Source organism: Callospermophilus lateralis, chromosome 4 (genome assembly GCF_048772815.1).
Source record: "Callospermophilus lateralis isolate mCalLat2 chromosome 4, mCalLat2.hap1, whole genome shotgun sequence".
Classification (NCBI taxonomy): Eukaryota; Metazoa; Chordata; class Mammalia; order Rodentia; family Sciuridae; genus Callospermophilus; species Callospermophilus lateralis.
The window spans coordinates 78,446,254-78,465,348 of NC_135308.1; the positions used below are offsets into that span (position 1 = coordinate 78,446,254).

General features: G+C 34.0%; 1 protein-coding gene across 5 annotated transcripts; it reads right to left on the bottom strand.

The window, feature by feature from the left end:
- Positions 1-4,780: 4,780 nt before the first annotated feature.
- Clec7a (C-type lectin domain containing 7A) lies at positions 4,781-14,606 on the bottom strand. 5 transcript variants are annotated; one of them, XM_076852646.1, is made up of 6 exons: positions 14,513-14,606; positions 12,947-13,045; positions 11,762-11,899; positions 10,532-10,683; positions 5,655-5,773; positions 4,781-5,377 (listed from the first exon to the last, which is right to left on the bottom strand). In XM_076852646.1, exons 1-6 carry the CDS (start codon positions 14,604-14,606, stop codon positions 5,245-5,247), a joined length of 735 nt encoding a protein of 244 aa, XP_076708761.1. In that variant the 3' UTR covers positions 4,781-5,244. The 5 variants fall into 5 exon arrangements, with proteins under 5 accessions (XP_076708761.1, XP_076708762.1, XP_076708763.1 ...); XM_076852647.1 differs by lacking the exon at positions 11,762-11,899; XM_076852648.1 differs by lacking the exon at positions 5,655-5,773.
- Between the last annotated feature and the right edge of the window lie 4,489 nt (positions 14,607-19,095).

Here is a 19,095-nt window from a genome sequence, read left to right on the forward strand (position 1 = left end):
CTGGATATAACAATCTTGGTTGACAGATATTTTTTTCAGGATTTGGAATATCCTTCCAAGCCCTCCTGGCTTTTAGAGTTTATGCTGAGAAATCACAAGTAGTTCTGGTTGGCTTGCCTCTAAATCTTACCTTATGTTTTTCTCATTGAGCTTTTAAAATTCTCTCCTTGTTCTATCAGGCATTTTAATTATAATGTGCTGTAGAGATATTTTTTTTATCTTATATATTTTGGGTCTGAACGAGTTGTATATCTGGATGTCCATCTCATTCTCAAGGTTTAGAAGTTTTTCTGTATTGTTGTTATTGTTGTTATTTCTCTGAAGAGGTTTTTCATTCCATTAGTCTGACTCTCACAGCCCTCTTCAATTCCAATGATTCCTAAATTTAGTCTCTCAATGTTGTCCCAGAGTTCTTGTATATTCAAATCATGGTTACTTATTTTCTTTTAATACTCCCTGACTGTTCTAGGTTGGCCTAGTTGTATTCCAACTCAGATTCTACCATCAGCATGGTCTACTCTATTAGAGAGACTTTTAAATGAACATTTTGTTTGATTTATTTTGTCTTTCATTTCCAAGATTTTTGTTTGGTTCTTTTACAATATCTCTATATCCTTATTGAATTTTTCATTCATATCCTTAACTGATTTTCTTAATCTATTCAGTTGTTTTTCTGTATTCTCTTGGAATTTTATGGATCATTTCTATAATAATTCATTTGAATTATTTGTGTGATATTTCACCCACTTAAATATCATCTAGTTTCTTATGAATTATGATCTTTAGGAGGTGTCATGTTACCTTTTTTTCATATTTCTTACATAACTATAAGCATATGTTGGGATGGATTTCTCTTCCATACTTATGGGTGAGCCTTTTTAGGGTACAATCCTATCTTGCCAAACTGTCCTTCAGTCATCTAGATTTAAACCTCCTCATAGGCATGGTATCCATAGTCTTTGTATTAATTTTGTCTCTTTTTGCTATGGGAACAAATGTCAATGAATGGAACCTATTTGGGGCCTGGTCATTAGTTTGGGTTTTTGTCTCTTTTATTTTTTTGTATTAGAGTATACCACAAAAGTTTAGTGTCATTAACTTGTGTGTGGAGCAAGGTACACTGTCTTTTGACTGAGATTAGTTTAATAGCAGTGTCTACCCTGTGAATTTTATAGTGTTCCTGTAGATTCCCACCACCTTGCAGAAAAGGAGGAAGCAAACAATATCAACATCTAAAGCAAATAATGTATGATGTTAAAAAAAAGAAAAGAAAACAATACCCACTATGACATCTTCAACACTAATTACCACAAAAACAGAAAGGGTGAGGTCAGTAATTGTCAACAACAAAAACAATCCACAACTGTGAACTAGATTTGACCTTAAAGTGAACAGCAAGTGTCAACTATGTCATCCATAGCAGTAATAGTTGAAATAATATGAATAGTAAGGGCAGGAGTTATAGAAACCAAATTGTTTTAAAAGATGGTAAAAATATAGTTCATTGAAAAAAGCAAACATGACAGGAAGATAGAAATGAATTTTGAGTGGTCAAAATGTAAACAGACAATGCAGAAGACACATTGCAAGTGATAGTTATAAAAAAGGAGGAGAAAAAAATAGGGAAAACAATATAAAGGAAGAGAAAGAGAATAAGAGAAGTTGGGTTTTAGTTGGAGAAGATAGAAGAGAAAGAGAAACCAAAAAACAAAAACAAAAACAGAAACACCTCAACCCTCAAAAGACAGGCAAGAAAAAGCAATTATATTTTTTAAAATGCTAAATGAGTGAAAAAGAGAAATAAATATGTATGTATTGTTTATAGATAGATATATAGATGTAAATATATATCTCCACAAATCAATCCACAGAGCAAGACACACACACACACACACATACACACAGGAAAAAAAAAAAAAAAGATTCTTAATGAGAAATAAAAAATTCTCCTCCAGAGAGGTGGTCAAAACAGAAAACAGTCGACAATAATGGACAGTCATTGCCATTTTTCTTTCCATTTTTTCTTGGGCTATGTACAGAGAGACAGAAAGATCTGAGGGTTGTTAATCTTTTCCTCTCTTTGTGTTGCTCACTGAGATGCCAGTGGAGAGGTTTAAGACTGAAGCTGGTTAAAAGGGATCTTAGCTTCCCTCTCACATGTTTAAGGTAGAATGTAATGGGAAGTCCTATAGATTGGTGTTTTTTCCAAACAGACCAGGTCAGTGCACTCCCAGGGTGGAGCTGCTACAGAGTTCTATGAGAGTTCCGCAGTAGGGCTAAATCTAAACTGGCTCAGGGACTTTGTTGAGTGATGTCTGCTCTGGAGAGATTAGATCAAAATACCCCTAGGACTCAGATTCCCATCTCAGCTGAGAGCCTGGATCTCAGGAGCCTTGCAAGAATTCTCCTCCTGGGACAATCCTCTACACACTCTGCTACCCATGAACACAACTTTCCCAGGTTTAGTACCTGAGTATATTTACACCCACTTGTTCAGGTTTCCAAACCACTTAAACTGGTGACATGAGCGGTCTGACTCAAATGGAAAACAAGTTGCACTCCCCTTCATTTTTCTGAATTAAATCCCCCTGGGTACAATCTTATTTGTACCTGTTTGACTCTTGTTCCACTAGGTACCCCTAGGCCATGTTGGGTGCTTGCTGGGACAGGATGGCAACATTTGCTATGATCTCACAGGCTCACACAGGAGCAAGCTACAGCACAACCTCTTCAAGACATCTCCTACCTCAGCCCTCCATTTGCCAGTTGAGGGAAAAAGAAAAGAGCCCTTTTCAAATACCAGTTTGCTACGCAGCTGCTGGATCACCTAAATTCAGGCTCATTTTCTAATCTACAGGTGTTTCTGGTCCAAATATTTCTGTTGTATTTCTCTCTGACCCTCCCCTCTGTGGTGAACCAGTGCTGCACTGCTGCCACTAACGCTGTCACAACTGCTTAGCTCCAACGTTCTTTCTTGTTCTTTGATCAATGTACCTGAATTTTTGAGTCTCTAAGATACTCTGGCTGTCCAGTATTCAATTTTATTCACCTACCTTGTTGAGAAGTAGTAATCTCCATCCATGAATCCTGAATCACAGAGCAACTGGAAATGCAGCCTTCCTCTACTGCACCACCTTGAATCTCAGATGGTGGCCTTTCAAAGGGTGTTTCTTCTAGAATAACCAATCACTGCTCAGCTTGAATTTACCCTGCAGGCTTAGGTCTAGGTAAGAGTTATTTCCCCTTCTGTGTCTCATGAAAAGTGTAGATGCTTCCTGTTAATTTGGATGTGTTTTTCTAGGTAAATTGCTCTATAAAATGTGTATTAACAGGTCAGGAATAGTGCACCTTGGACAGCCTACAATAATCTTATTTTATGCCATCACTTTTGTCATATTTGAAGTCATGGTAATTGCCTAGCCTATCTGTTCTAGTAAGTACAGCTTGATTTTCAGCATCCGGAATTATTTCCCTTGCTTATAATGATTTCTTAAACTCATCCAGGGGACCCAGGAAGAATCACTCAAACCAAAAGTGAAATTAAAATATGCGACTTCTCTTCAAAATCTATTCTGTGCTTTAATTAACTGTTTAAATCAGTTAATGATGTTTCTTATACTCTCAGCCTAAATTATCTCTAGACAGCTCTATTTTTTCCAGATAGTGATAATACAAATTTGCATAGTAAAATACAATAGTCACCTTCACAATAATCTGTCTTCTTTTAGATTTTTTAATTCTTTTTTTTAATGTTTTTTAATTGTTGATAGACATCTATTTATTTATTTATTTATTTATATGTGATGCTCAGAATCAAACCCAGAGCCTCACACATGGCAGGCAACTGGGCTACCACTAAGCCACAGCCCCAGGCCCAGATTTTTAATTCTTTAAGAATCTAAACTTAGGCTTTAATACAAAAGTATCTATTATACTAATACAAGTACCCTTTGCCTAGTATCAACTTTATCATCACTTTTAAGAAGGCAATTTGTGAGAGTGATTATTGCACAGAGGCATACAATTTAGAAGCCAAAGAATTTTTTTTTTAGTTGAGATGAAATCTACATTACATAAAATTAACCACTGTATAATAAACAATTCAGTAAATTTGGCACAGTTTCTTTTCCCATATTAATCAACATGAGAAAGCTACAAATAATTTTGTATATCCCCAATAATACAGAAATCCCCATTGAAAATATAAATAACATCAATGAGACAATTTAAAAGAAAATAAATTAATCATCACATGATGAAATATAATTACATTCCAATAATATTTTACAGTGATAAGGAATTGGTACAAATTGCAAAACACTATATTATAAAAATAATATAATGTACCTTTTCTCCAACATATCAATATTTCTGCCAATAAGATTGGTTACTTTTGTATTTGTTATCAGATATTATTTATTTTTTGATTTATAATATTTGAAAAGGAGAAAGTTTTCCTAAAGACCATCTTCCCTCCAATTTCACATTATACAGGATGCTATTAGTCAAAGCTACAGATGGCATACTCTCTGGGTTATTTAGTTGCAGTTGCTGGTTTTTAGTGATGATGATCATAATTATGATCATTTTAAGAAAAATAACAAGATGCCTCTGATTATAGTGAAGATTTTTTTTCCCATTTCTTTATTTAGTAATTCAGAACTACATTTTACCTTCTACCCAAGCATGATATACTGGTAGAAGTTGAGGAACAAATTAAAGAAACACACAATGACACTCCATTGGCACTTTAAAATGTATATATTAGTTGTATTTGGACACAATACCTTTATTTAATTTATGTATTTTTATATAGTGCTGAAGATCGAACCCAGCATCTCACATGTGCTAGTTGAGTGCTCTACCACTGAGCCACAACCCCAGCCCTCATTGGAACTTTTTGAGGATAAAAAAATAATAATAATAACATTCTGGTAGAGCCAAAAATGAAGATTCCTTTGAAATCACCAAGGACTTGTGGCTTAGCAATGGTAGAACAAAAATTCAAGCTTAGCTGCCCTGACTCCATGAGTAGGACTGTGTTCACTAGCATAAGATTGGCCTCCTATGGAGCTGACAAGTACAGAAATCACAGCCTCTATATCCTATTTCTCAGCTGAGATTTAAGTTTGCCATGCACTTTTAACATTTTCAGCATCTATTTATACCTCAAATATCACTCTTCTGTTTTTGCCATCCATACAGTCTCATATACTTATCTCCTTTGATTACTTCTCCTCCCCCTTACTTCGACAGCTTCTTCTCACAGATACTGAATGAGGTCACATAACAGTATTGGTCATAAACAGTGGACACATGAATCCATCCACAATTGTGAAGTAAATTTTCCTGGGTAGCTGTGCTTCTGATTTGAAACCTGGTAAAGTACAATACAATGACATAATTAAAACAAATGTAAGGTATACCCTCTACCTATAGGAGCCAAGGAAACACCTGAGTTGGTAGCACCAGACAACTATTTTTTTGATTCTTCAGTCCTCTTTTCTTCCTGTCTTTTCTGGCTCACTTTTTCACTCCCCCCACCATTGTGATCCTTTCTCTTTATAAAACATGGCCAGTAATCAGGTTAACTGCATGACTTGCTTTCATCTCTGTGAGAAAGTGGATGATGCCTTTTCTTTTCAGACACTTACAAATTAGAAGAGAAGGTGGATCCATCTTCCCAGTGCCATGGTTCTTCACTCCGATGGCGAGAGAGCCCTATCCAAAATGAATGATCAGGTTGGGAAGACACTTGGCTTTCTATAAAATCCTGGAATGAAATAGAAATGCAAATATACAGAAAGAGAAAATATAGATTTTTGGGAAAAAAAAGAACTGATTGAATCCCTTTGGTGAAGAATGCATCATAAGATGACAAGGACCTAGAGAGAAATTCCAATATTTTTATTTCATTGAATGTCTCAAAATGTTTATTTTATTTAGAGTCACTTCCATTTAATTTCTCATAAAAATACATTCATCATTCATGATTTCAATAAATAATAGATTCAAAATGTCAATGAAAACTGCATCTATTCAATATACCAGGCAAAGCTTATCCAAGAATGATAAGATTAGTAGGCAATTTTCATGGTAGATATGACCCTATTATTTCCATAAATTGATACTAATCTTGTCAAGAAATGCTTCTCAGAAGACCCAGATAAATAAAATAAAATTTGAGATTTCAAAGGAGTCTTTACATCTGATACTACAGAAATTCAAAGAATCATTAGAGATTATTTTGAAAAGCTACATGCTAACAAATTGGAAAGTCTTGAATAAATTTATGGACATTGATGACCTACCAAAATTGAATCCAAAACATAGAAAATCTGAATAGACCATCGACAACATAATAAGCATAATAAGAAGTCTACCTACAAAGAAAAGCCCAGGACTGGATGTCTTTACTGCTAAATTCGACCAAACTTACTTACTTAATATATTTATTTAGCAGTAATGAGGACTCAATCCAGGGGCACTCTACCACTAAACTACATCACCTGTCTTTTTTTTTTTTTTTTTTTTTTGAGGCAGGATCTTACTAAGTGACCCAAGTTGACTTCAAACTTGCAATCCGCCTGCCTCAGTTTCCTGAGTCACTGGAATTACAGGCATGTTCTGCCTTGCCCAGTGTAACCACACTTTTAAAGAATAACACTAATGCTTTTAAAACTATTCCATAGAATTAAAAGGAAGAGAACACTTCCAAACTCACCCTAAAGAGGCTAAAATCTAACAATGTCACACACACACACACCAAAAAAGAAATCTAGACCAATATCTCTGATGAACACACATGCAAAAATTCTCAACAAAATACTACTGGATTGAATTCAACTGCATATCAAAAAGATCATTCACCATGATCAAGTTAGTTTCATTCCAGGGATGCAAGCATGGTTCACCACATACAAATAAATAAATGTAATATATCACATAAAAATAATTCAAAATAAAAACCATGATTACTACTGTGGATTTTGAAAAAGCATTTGATAAAATTCAATATTTCTTAAGGATAAAAGACTTGAACACATAAGATACTGGAAGATCATACCTCCGTGGCATAAAGTCTATACATAACAAACACATAGCCAATACAATATTGAATGAGGAGACTAAGATCAGGAACAGGAGGGGGTTGTCCACCTTGACCACTCTTGCTCAATATAGTACTAGAAATTGTAGCCAGAACGATGAGAAAAAGAAAAAATACATACAAAGGAAAGGAGAAAGTCAAATTATCCCTGTTTGCAGATGATATGATTTCTATACACAGAAAAACCTAGACTCCCCCAAAAGACTCAGATAAATGAATTCAATAAGGTAGCAGGATACAAAATCAACTTACAAAAATCAATAGCTTTTCTATATACCAATAATGAATTTGCTAAGAAAATTGTCATGAAATTCCATTCTCGGTTCTCATACAAAAACTAAATACTTAGAAATAAATTTAACTAAGGAAGTGAAAGATGACTATGATGAAAATTAAAAAAATACTGAAGAAAGAAATCAAAGAAAACACCAAAAAATGTAAAGATACTTCATGTTCATAGGTTGGAGGAATTATTATTGTCAAAATGGTCATACACCGAAAGCTATCTACAGATTCAATGCACTATCCATCAAACTATCAATGACATTCTTCACAGAACTAGAGAAAAAAATTCCAAAATTTATATTGAAGCAAAAAAAATAAATCTCCCAAATATCCAAAGCAATCTTGAGTATAAGGAGAGAAGCTAGAGGCATCATAACATCTTATTGCAGGACAGATCACAGAGTCAGTAAAAACAGCAGCATGCTATGGCACCAGAAATTAATCCACATACCTACAGCCAAATGTTACAGTTTGGATGTGAAGTGTCCCCCAAAGTTCGTGTGTTAGACAACACAAGAAGGTTTGGAGAAAAATTGATTGGATTATAGCATTGGTCTAATCGGTGGGCCAATCCCTGATGGGATAAACTGAGTGGTAACTGAAGGCAGGTAGGGGATGGCTGGAGGAGATGGGTCACTGGGGGCATAGCATATATTTTGAGTATATATTTTGTAACTGGAGAGTGGAGTCTCTATCTGCTTCTGATGGTAAGCTGCTTTCCTCTGCCATACTCTTCTGCCATGAGTCTCAAGGAATGAAGCCGGCCCTCCATGGACTAAGACTTCTAAAACCATGAGCACCTAAATAAACTTTTCCTCCTTTAAAATTGTTCAGGTCAGGTTCTATAGTCAAAACAGCAGAAAACTGACTAAAACACTAACTAATTCTCATCAAAAATGCCAGAAACACAATGGAGAAAGTACAGCCTCTTTAATACACAATACTGGGAAAACTGGATATCCACATGTGGAATTCTGAAATTAAACCCCTATATCTACCCTGTACAAAAATCAACTCAAAATGGATCAAAGACCTTACTGTAAGACCTGAAACTTCCAGAAGAAAACATTGAGGAACTACTTCAAGATATCGATAGCAGTAGTGATATTCTAAATAGGACTCCAAAAACTCAGAAAACAAAAGCAAAAAAAATGATGAATAAAATGACATTCAACTAAAAAGTCTTCTGCACAGCAAATGAAAAAAACAAACAAACAAAACAACAACATCAACAACAACAACAAAAAACTATCCATAGTTAAGAGACAGACTACACAATGGGAGAAAATATTTGTCATGGATTCATGTGACAGAGGGTTATCTAGAATACACAAAGAACTCAAAAACATAACAAAAATCAAGTGATCTATTTTAAAATTGGACAAATGATCTGAACAAAAACTTCTCAAAAGAAATACAAATTACTTCAAACTATATGAAAAAAAGGCTTAATATCATTAGCCATCCAGGATATGCAAATCAAAGGCTATAAAGGACACCATCTCACCCCAGTAAGAATGGCTATTATCAAAAAATAAAAATAACAAGTAACGATTAAGTGATGGGAAAAAGGAACCCTTATACACTGTTGGTGGGAATGCAAATTACTACAGCTTCTATAAAAAACAGTATAAAGAGTCCTCAAAAAGCTAAAAATAAAACTCTGTATTAAACAGCTATTCCGCTCCTGGGTGTATAGCTGAAGGAAATGAAATCAGCTTACAAAGGAAATACCTACATGTCCATGTTTATTGCAGAATTATTCATAAGATATATGATTATAAGATATAATTATAATTAATTATATAAGATATAGAATTAGCCTAGGTCCCATCAACAGATGAATGGATAAAAAAATATGGTATAGATATACAATGGAGTATCAGTCAACTATAAAGAAGAATGAAATCCTGTCATTTGCAACATGTGAAAGGAAATAAAAGACATCATACTAAGCAGGATAAATCAAACAGAAAAACAAATATTGTGCATTCCCTCTCATGCACAGAAACACCAACAGAAAAGAAGGACTGTGAGTACAAGAGAGATTACTGAGAATGGCAAGGGTAAGAGGATGATGGATGAAAATGATCAATGCACAACATATCCATAAATGGAAGTATCACAGTGAATACATTAATTTGGATAATTAATATGTGTTAACAATTAGAATCATAAACATTAACTTAAAAGGTAAAAAAAGAGATGCTTCTCGGAATTGGATAATGCCTTGAAATTAATTTAGTGCCATTTCAGATTTTATGAATAAATAATCTGTGGTTCACTGAAAATATATGAATTGCTGACAAATACAAGATGATTTATTATCAATTACAGATTGATCCAGTAGCCACACAGATTTCTAGTACAATGCTCTTACTTTACCATGTACCTACTTTCATTAGCAACTATTGGGATTGGCATTACAGAAACAAACAAAAAAAATGGAAAATAGTGAAAATAGGTGTAGAGGTTATGGATAACTTTAGATTTATAAGGTAGAAAGTTTCCTATTAATTCCTTTTCATAACTCATCTGAGTTCTACCTTTCATTCATGACAGATTGTCTCCCTTTTACTTTAAAATCTCTTATGTGTACAAAGATATCTCTAAACTCCTATATTATTTATTATCGATATCAGATATTGATTGCTTAACAATTGTTTGTTTTTTCTTAATGAATTAAATAAGCTCAGTAATACACATTTATTACTTTTTAAACTTTTTTGCCTTTTCTAGTATATTGCAAAGAGCAGATGATTTATAAATATATATTATCATTGTTGCTGTTTTCCTTGAAAATCATGATGATGGGGAAATTTTTCTGTTTTCTCCACTAAATTTAGAAATTGAAATACAAACCCACAAAAATTAATATAGGACTTATTGTTGTAGTCATTAAAACATGGAATGTATTTGAAAAGATTTATTTTAAAGTGAAACATGATTGTTTTATATTAATTAATTTTTAAAAAGCATATAATATGTAATTTACATGCTTAATGAATGCTAATATTACAACTATGAAGAATTCTGAAAATAAGTTTCACATAAGAAAAAGAATTATTACCTGGATTCTCTCTCTGTTTTCGTGTTTCATAAAGACTACTGATAATTACAGCTGAAGTCTACACTTACCAATTCACTTGAGCTGTCTATCTTCAGGAGATGAGAGCCCAGCTGAGAGCATCGGATCTTACTTCTTTGCCAGGAATCTAGTGACATGCTAAATAGATAACAGCTCTTCTCATGTATGATCCACTTAGGGGGACATGGGCTAGAAAAGAGTCCTGGAAATAAGAAATAGTAAGTACCATGAAGCTCACAGTACACCATCTCCTTTTTCTTATGCAAATACAATTTATCTCATGAATACTTAATCAATGAACTGCCATTAATATCTTTCATTTACAATTCAAACCTATAAGGATATGATTTTATAGAATACATTCAAATCCTCTCATTCATTTAAACTTTAGAAATTATCTGAAAAGCTATATACAATGTTTCAGAGAGTTAACCATCCTTTCCTTTTTGTCTTCCTTTAATTCAAATTTAGCCCAGAACTCCCTTTCTTTATTTCAACCCCCTATATTAAATGCACTCAAAGTCAATCCTAGGATTCATAGTAATTTCATGTGATTTAAGTTATTTTATGATGAGAAACTCATTTTAAATTGTCGCTTTCCAAAGTGGAAAAGCTTAAGGGCAATTGTTTACATTTCAGAGTGTCTACATTGAGTATTATCAGCTGTTTGATAAGAAAGTCAGGAAGTATGAGTCCAGAGATTGGAACTTGAACTGAAAATATAGTCATTGTCAATTATGATGCAATTAAAAGTAAAGGTCGTCCATGTATAAAATTGTAATGAAGTCATATGGTTAAAGGCAAACACATTTAATCAGTTTTCAGGAATATATTATTAGTGCTAATACTTTTGTATTTTTTAATGTAGTGCCTTATTTCTTGCCAACATTTTTGCTCTTTTACTTTTCCTTGCCATTCTTCTGTCCTGATATCCTATTTCCTCTTTTAATGGTATCACTTTAAATATATCATTTCCCTGAGGAGGAATGAACATATTTTTTCTTTCACATCAATTATACAATCTTCTGAAGGTCTAAACATATAGCCAGTGATAAATCAGTTACTGATTTAAAAAAAAAACAAGTTCAATATAGAAGTGTTCATACAAATGGGTATTAATGAAATAACTTTATTGCTTTATTATAGATCTGACAGTGATGCATTATACTGAGATAAGTACTCATCAGTACTATCTCATCTTCCACCTACCCCAGGCTTAGCACCAAAAAATTAACCATCTTGAATCAACGATTTTATTAAAGCTTTAACTCTGCCCTTGCCTGTAGTTTTGAGAGTCTTGGTAGGAGCCACATTCTCTTCTAAAGATGATTTTGTGGGTTGACTGTGATTCTCTTTATTTCTTAATGTAAAGTTCTCTTTTTCCAATGGGTCGCTGCCTGAATTGGATCTCCTAAATGCTTTATATTCCAAGAACAATAATAGTAACAGAAAAAAAAAACAAGTTATTCTGCTATGTTTGAAAATTAAAATTCTGAAACTCAAATTTTATTGGAATATAAAGGGATAGATCTTTGATGACAAATAGATGCTTTATTGTTAGTGGAATGGTAAAGTGACATATTTGATTGATAGATGAAATAGGAAAAAAACAAATAACTTCTATAAAGAAGTAGTGAGAAAGAAAAATGAAGCAGATGCAGAGGAAAGAGATGACAGATCAGCTAGAGGCAAACGACATAAAGTCAACTAAAACCATGAGAGATTTGAAACAGTAATAAATCTTCTATTTTTTTTCTATTACGGATAAATGAGAGCTCCTGGAGAACCTGCTCAGCACCCATAACATAAAATGTACTCAGTAAAATTGACTAATTAAGAAACAACATGAAGACTCTCTGAAGGAATAATAATGCTTTATTGGTAACAGCATTCATGAGATATAAAATCTAAAAAAATCTATTCATCCATCACTAAGTATCTACTTAGAATGCATTAAGTGCCTCAGGCAATTCCTGATATATTCAAAGGAGTTTATATTAATGATCAGATATAAAACAAGTCCCATCAATCATGAGACTCATTAAAATAGCATATAATCCCTTCAGTGAATTTTTTTCATTAGAAAGATAACATCATATCATATTTCCTTCTCCAGCTCCACAGATTTCCTTCCATTAAATTTATCCTTCAAATGTCACAGTTTTCAAACCAGTTATTCCAGGGAGATAGTAAAGTAATGTAGTTAAGACTATGTATTTTTTTTAGACAGAACTTCTAAATTTCTAATCAACACCCCACTAACTAACTAACTTATGATCCTGTAAAAGTAAGATAATCTCCCATTCTCTTACTTCCTTATAAGTGAAATGGGAATTAATAGCAACGATTCAATATGGTCGATGTGCAGACTAAATTAGATCATATATGCCAAGTCATTAAAAGAATGCCTAGCACACATTAAATACTGCCTGTGACTATTGCAAACCTCACCCCCTAGTACTCACCCAGGACACCCAGGACTATAGCTATCACCAGTGTTATCAAGCAGATAACACTGATTGTCACAGCAATCAGCCGCCAAGGAGGAGAAGCCTTCTGATCACCTAAGGAGCCAGAGGGAGCAGAAATTGAATGAAGACTATGATGGAGGACAGAATGCTTTAATCCCACAGTTCATTAAACTCCTGGCCAATTCGTAAGAGAATCATTTACTACTGATGCCTACATAATCTAGACATTTAGAGTGAGTTTCCATTTTTTTCCCCATCTTTAGGATACTTCTTCAGTTGTTGGAACTGAAACTGTCCATAGGTCTTGACACTGCTCAGGTCCCTGAAATCCCACTCATTCTTAGGGAAACAGCTTAATATAGGGAACCTAGCCCTGATTACCAAGGATAACTTTCTTTCTCATTTATTTAATGAATGACTTAGGCATATTATTTTCCCTTTTATTTTTCATTTCTCTTTGAAATTGGGATAATAATACCTCACAGGATTCTTGTGGGAAATAAATGACCTAAAATATGTAGAAGCACTTCCTTTAGCAAGCACATACAGGTCTCTAGTTATTTGTCCACACACACACATAAACATATTGCCTAATTATCTCTTCCCTCATCCAAATTTTCTGCTCTTTGTCACAAGTTGCATTAAAAAGAATTTCATAAGTGGTGATGAGAGGAAAATAGCTGACCAGTGCGAATACCAGAAAGCAGAAGAAAACAAAATCTGATGTCAAAACCCATGAATTGTCTTTCTTGAAGATAACAGGGAACTGATTTTGTATCAACATCAACACACCAAAAACATCTCTCTGCTTCTCACTGGTAATGTGCTAAGAGCAATTCATAGAATTGTCAAACAGGAGACTCATAAGGGACACTAAAGCCACTCATTTTGTGAAAAGACAGATCCTTTAATGTCCTTCTGAATAGTTCCTTTCATTTGCATTTTTGTTTAGATTCATGTCCATAGGAGCTTTTTATCTAATATATGTTTTCCTTCCCTGATATTCCAAGAACTCCCTTCGATCTCTTATCACAAAAAAAAAAAAAAAAAAATCAGTTTTGAAATTTCAAACCCTACAACTTCCAACTTCCCTCTGGTCTTCACCATAAAATTGTAAGAGTTTTAGTTTTGTCATGTGTCTCTCATCTTTCCATTCTTCTCTTTCTAGTCTCCTATTTTCTGATGTTGTTCATAAGAATTTCTTTAGGATTCCTGGACCTCCCTCCTACAATTGATTCTTTACTATCAAACCAGGAACAAGTAAATCTATTGAAATCCTTCAGCTTTGTGTAGCTTCACACTTAACTTTCAACTCCCCAGTGATGAAATGTCTTTTGTTTAGAACAAACAAATTTCATTTTCTTCCATCAAACAAATTAATTTAGATATAAGAATTATTCCCTGAATACCTACTATGAAAGAGCCTTAATGAATTTTCAAGTTATTTGCAGTGACTTCTAAAAATCTTTAAAAACATATTAATGAGTCTCAAATTTTCCCTACTTTTAGTATTTTAGTCAATGAGAATGAGAGTACTAAAGTCAAAAGGAAAAAAAATACCTTTCACAGGTCTTCTGGTGAGGCCTCTAGAGGTGAAGTCTAATTGAGTATACCCATCTTCGTCCAAATTTTCTAAATCAGAGCGAAATTCCATTGTTTTATATGTTCTCTAAAAAGACACTGCATTAGTTAGTTATTTCCTTTTGCCTCTCCAAATGACTGTCCATGGGCAAAAGAGGATCTATAAGTCAAATCATGTGGTTTAAGCATTATTGAGGTTTAACAAGTTGAGATTTACTTCTCCACATACCCAAAAGCAGGAAATGAAAATTCTGCTGTAGTAATTTCCCGTTTTTACCTTTAAGTTTTATTTCTGGGTCTAAAAACTTCAATGAAATTAAAAAGCCACGTAATAGCTATGTCCTTGTTTCAGATCAAGTATAAGACAAATGCATGAAGGCTTATGCCACCTTCATGATTCTCAAAACTGAATTTGACACCCTTAATTGACTTGGCCTATGTAAACTATTAAATAATTTGATACCTTGGGTTTACTATCATTTTGTTATAAATGTACATATGTGCACATATTCATGTATTTTTTCACCCAGCAAACACTTATTAAATGTTCAAGGTTCCATTCAGCAGGAGCTGGAGATCAAAGGAAAAATGGTATCTGTGAAGAAGTTCATTGCCTAGTGGAGAAAACATATAGATAAGGATAAGAATGATGCCATGGGGAGGTGCATTATTATAACAAGAGAGGAGACCGTTCTCTTTGGGATTCATCAGAGATGAAAAATACAAAGCAGTAAGTATTCATTGAGCACTGACTATGTTCTAAGTACTGAATATCACATATGCTTTCCTATTCAATCTTACATTCCAAAAACTCTATGTAGTATTATAATTCCTATTTTCAATGGAAGAAAATGAGACATTGAAAATGTAGTCCTTTGCTGGGGCTTAAGAAGCTAATTTTAAAAATTTGAGCAAAGACTTGAACCAGATGCTTTTGCTGCAAAACTCATGATCTTGTTGACTATCCTACACTACCTTCTTTCCTCATTCAGTACATTAATATTGCCAAGTAATTGCTTATGGAGCATTCTGGAATTGAAATATTATCATAATTTTCTAATTTTTTTCCCTTTCCAAATTTCCATTGTAATACTCAAAATCAATCAAATGGACACATTCATCATTGCTGCCAACTTAAGCATCCAACCCGTGCACCAGACTGAAATGAGCAAAATGTAGGGGACAGACAGATCAACAAAGCCAGACTTTAAAGTGATGAGGACAGATTTCAGTAATACTATCTCATCAAGGAAGAGGGAACTGAACTGAACTTCCCCAAAATAAGTCTGAAGACTTTTAAATGACTTAAGTGTACTAAGGAAAAGGCATTGGGGTGAAACTCAGTGTGACTAGGGTTTATTAATTAACATTTATTCAGAGGAGAAAAAAATCTCTTCTGTCTTTATGTTATGAGGTAATGGTGCAAGTTGAAGCAATGTGCCCACCATCTAAATTGGCCTTTATTCTCCCAGAGTGACTGGGAGAAAGAGTAAGAATTATCTTCCTGAATACTGAATACATTTCAAAAAAACAGATGCTTGAAAATACTGTTCTGTGTGGTAGATTTACATCAGAAAGGGAAGAAAACAAATTTAGTATTGCAAGTCTTTTAAAATAACTGTCATAAGAATAGATTCAAGGGCTATCTGTCTATCACCAAATTTTAAATAGAAGGAAAAGTAAATTCTCCTTAGCATAAAGAGAGCTTCCTCAAGAAAGCTGAAAGGAGTCATCTTGTGAACAAGGCTGGAAGTCATGCTAAAGCTGTTCACATCTCTTGATGCAGAGGTTTGGGGGAAGATGATATACCCAGGACTCTGTAGTTCTCACTGTCAAACTCTAATCAAAATCTGAGAGAGCTCATTGGAGAATAAATAAATGAATTTCTCCTCCTTGCCCAGTCTACCACAGAAGTCTTGCCAACTTCTTGCAGACCTGTTGCAAAGTAGTAGTGTGTAAGTCAATATTCACCAATTGTCCAAGTCAATAACATAGTCTTTGGCAAACAGAGTGATTCAGGACATCCTACTCCAAAATGTGGCTTGTTGGCATTTGAGAAAACAGCAGAAGCAGGACAATCACTCTCAACTTGGTTTTGATCTTCTCCTTGATATGGACCAAAAAATTTGACAGGTACTCTTCCAAAATCCAGAGTAAAGGAATTTATCCTTATTTCTGAAGACAGAAACACCAAGAGATTCTAAACAAACAGTCCTTGCTAAGTACCCCTCCCAGTTTTTTATCATTAGATCATATTCCATTTGTCCAATGTAGGGGAGAAAAAATATTACCTTTTCTTCACTCATCAAAAAATTCATTTTACAACATTTTACAACAAAATCAATGAGAGAAAAGCATACTAGTTTTAAACGACACAATTGTCTTCCAAAATGAAGACCCACAGACATAAGGCAAACTGTGTTTTTATGGATAGTGATGCAGAAGTTTGATTGAAAGGCAAGAGGATAGCAACTAATGGTAATAGACTGAGGAGAGATCAGAAATTCCTGCTTGTTCAGATTTTTTTCTGTCTTTTTATGACATTCTCTACTTCTGGGTATAGGGAAGGTCACTGTCAACTGTGGATCTTCAGAGGAGAAGGGGAAGGAGAAGTTCAGAAAGTGATAGTCTAGAATCTATGGGCTGCATCAGGTAGGAAAAAAGGGGAGAATTTCACTTTCTATGTAGCCCAGGAGAGGGGAGGCAGGCAAGACCTGCCTGCTTCTGTAGTTTTCTTGACTTCCCTCTAGCTTAAAATATTCAGTTTGCCAGAGTACCATATTTTAGGTATGACCTTGACACCAATTGTATTTCCCAATGACTGTCTATTCTTTAACAAATATAAACATAAAAATACAAGGATTTCCTTGCTTCTTTGGATCTTCTTTTTCTTATGAAGTCTCTTTTGACACACAAAACTTATATTAAATGGAAGTATGTGATTTTCCTTTATTAATCAGTCTTTTGTTACAGGTGCCTCAGCCATAAATTTAGTCATGGGTGAGGGGGAAAAAAAAGACCTTTCCTCTCCTACAATGAGTACTAGGAATAAGACAATGGATAAATTGACTCGAGGAAGAAGGACCAGCTTACTAAATACAACCAGAGAACAGTGATGACAGACCACCTTTCAAGCAGTAATAAGAAGCGTTTTCTTACTATCAATTCAGACCCCCAAAAGGAAAGACTTTCTCTGCACAATGACTCTAAGAACATAAACTTTTATCTTTTTTTCCCTCATTTTTTCTTTTTCTTCTTTTTATTGTATTTTATTTATTTTTTGGTCTTTTGTCTAAGATAAAACAATCCAAGAGTAATTGCAAAATGGTTTGCAAACTAAAAAAAAAAAAAAAAACCTTGGCAATTCAAGATAATGTATGGGAGAGAAGATGTATTCAGAGAAAAATACCCTTCATTAAATACTAATGTAAGAGGGACTGGGATGTGGCTTAGTAGAAGAGCTTTTCTAGGCATGCATGAGATAAGTGAGGCTCTGGGTTAGATCCTAATACTGGCGGGGGTGGGGGGGACTAATGGCAACAACAGATGAAAACCAAACCAACCTAACCAAGAACAACAACAACAAAATTCCAAACAATAATAATAATTATCTAATTTATATAATCAGTATAACATGAAGAATAATGATATCAGAGAGTTAAAAGACTTGCCTGTGTTATTCATTGATGCATGCTAACAGTCTAGACTTGTTTCTGATTCATCATAGGTTATCAATAATATGTTGAGTCAATGTATAAATTACTGCATTTTTACATTTATATGCATTTTTATAGATATTAAAGAAATACTTTTTTATTAGTTCCTCATGACAATGCAATGATCTTGACATATCATAAGTTTGATTCAAATGAGATATGAATTCTCATTTTTCCACGTGTACAGGTTGCAGGATCACATTGGTTATACATCCATGTGTATACATACAGCAATGCTACTGTCTATTGAAATACTTTTTAAAAGTAAATTATCATTCTTCATGTTGATAATTATCTGATTAAAAGTTAATCATCTGTATTTGGTATAAAAAAAAATTAAAATAGTATATAAGCAATATATGACTCCATATATTATAACCTGGAATCTATTGTTCATTACAACTAATTCTAGTTTATAAACTTTAAAATAATAAGCACACAGCTGGGCCTGGTGATATAGGTCTATAATTCCTAATCCCAGGCACTCAGGAGACTGAGGCAGGAGAATTGCAAGTTTGAGGCCACCTGGACAATTTAGTGAGATCCTGTCTCAAAAAAATAAAAATGGCTAGGATGTAGCTCAGTGGTAGAACTCTTGCCCAGCATGCATGAGTCCCTGGGTTTCATCTGTAGGACTTGGGACAAGGGGTGGGGGGCTGGGGGTGGCTAAGCATTCTTACTTTACAGGTATTCTGAACACAACGTCTAGTACAATGTCTTAATCATCTCCTGTCTAATGGAGGAAATAGATAAGAAAACAAGCAATTTTACTTCTTATGAGAGTCATCCCACTACCCTTCAATAGATGATGGATTAAAAAAATATGGCATATATACACAATGGACT

What these genes read in the sequence shown, in the direction of transcription:
- Clec7a (XM_076852646.1), bottom strand. Translation starts at nt 14,606, where the DNA reads ATGGAATTTCGCTCTGATTTAGAAAATTTGGACGAAGATGGGTATACT. An exon ending in CACCAGAAGACCTGTGAAAG is followed by an intron (nt 13,046 to 14,512) that starts GTATTTTTTTTC and finishes CTGGCTCCTTAG; the next exon opens with GTGATCAGAAGGCTTCTCCT. An exon ending in TAGACAGCTCAAGTGAATTG is followed by an intron (nt 5,774 to 10,531) that starts GTAAGTGTAGAC and finishes ATTTCATTCCAG; the next exon opens with GATTTTATAGAAAGCCAAGT.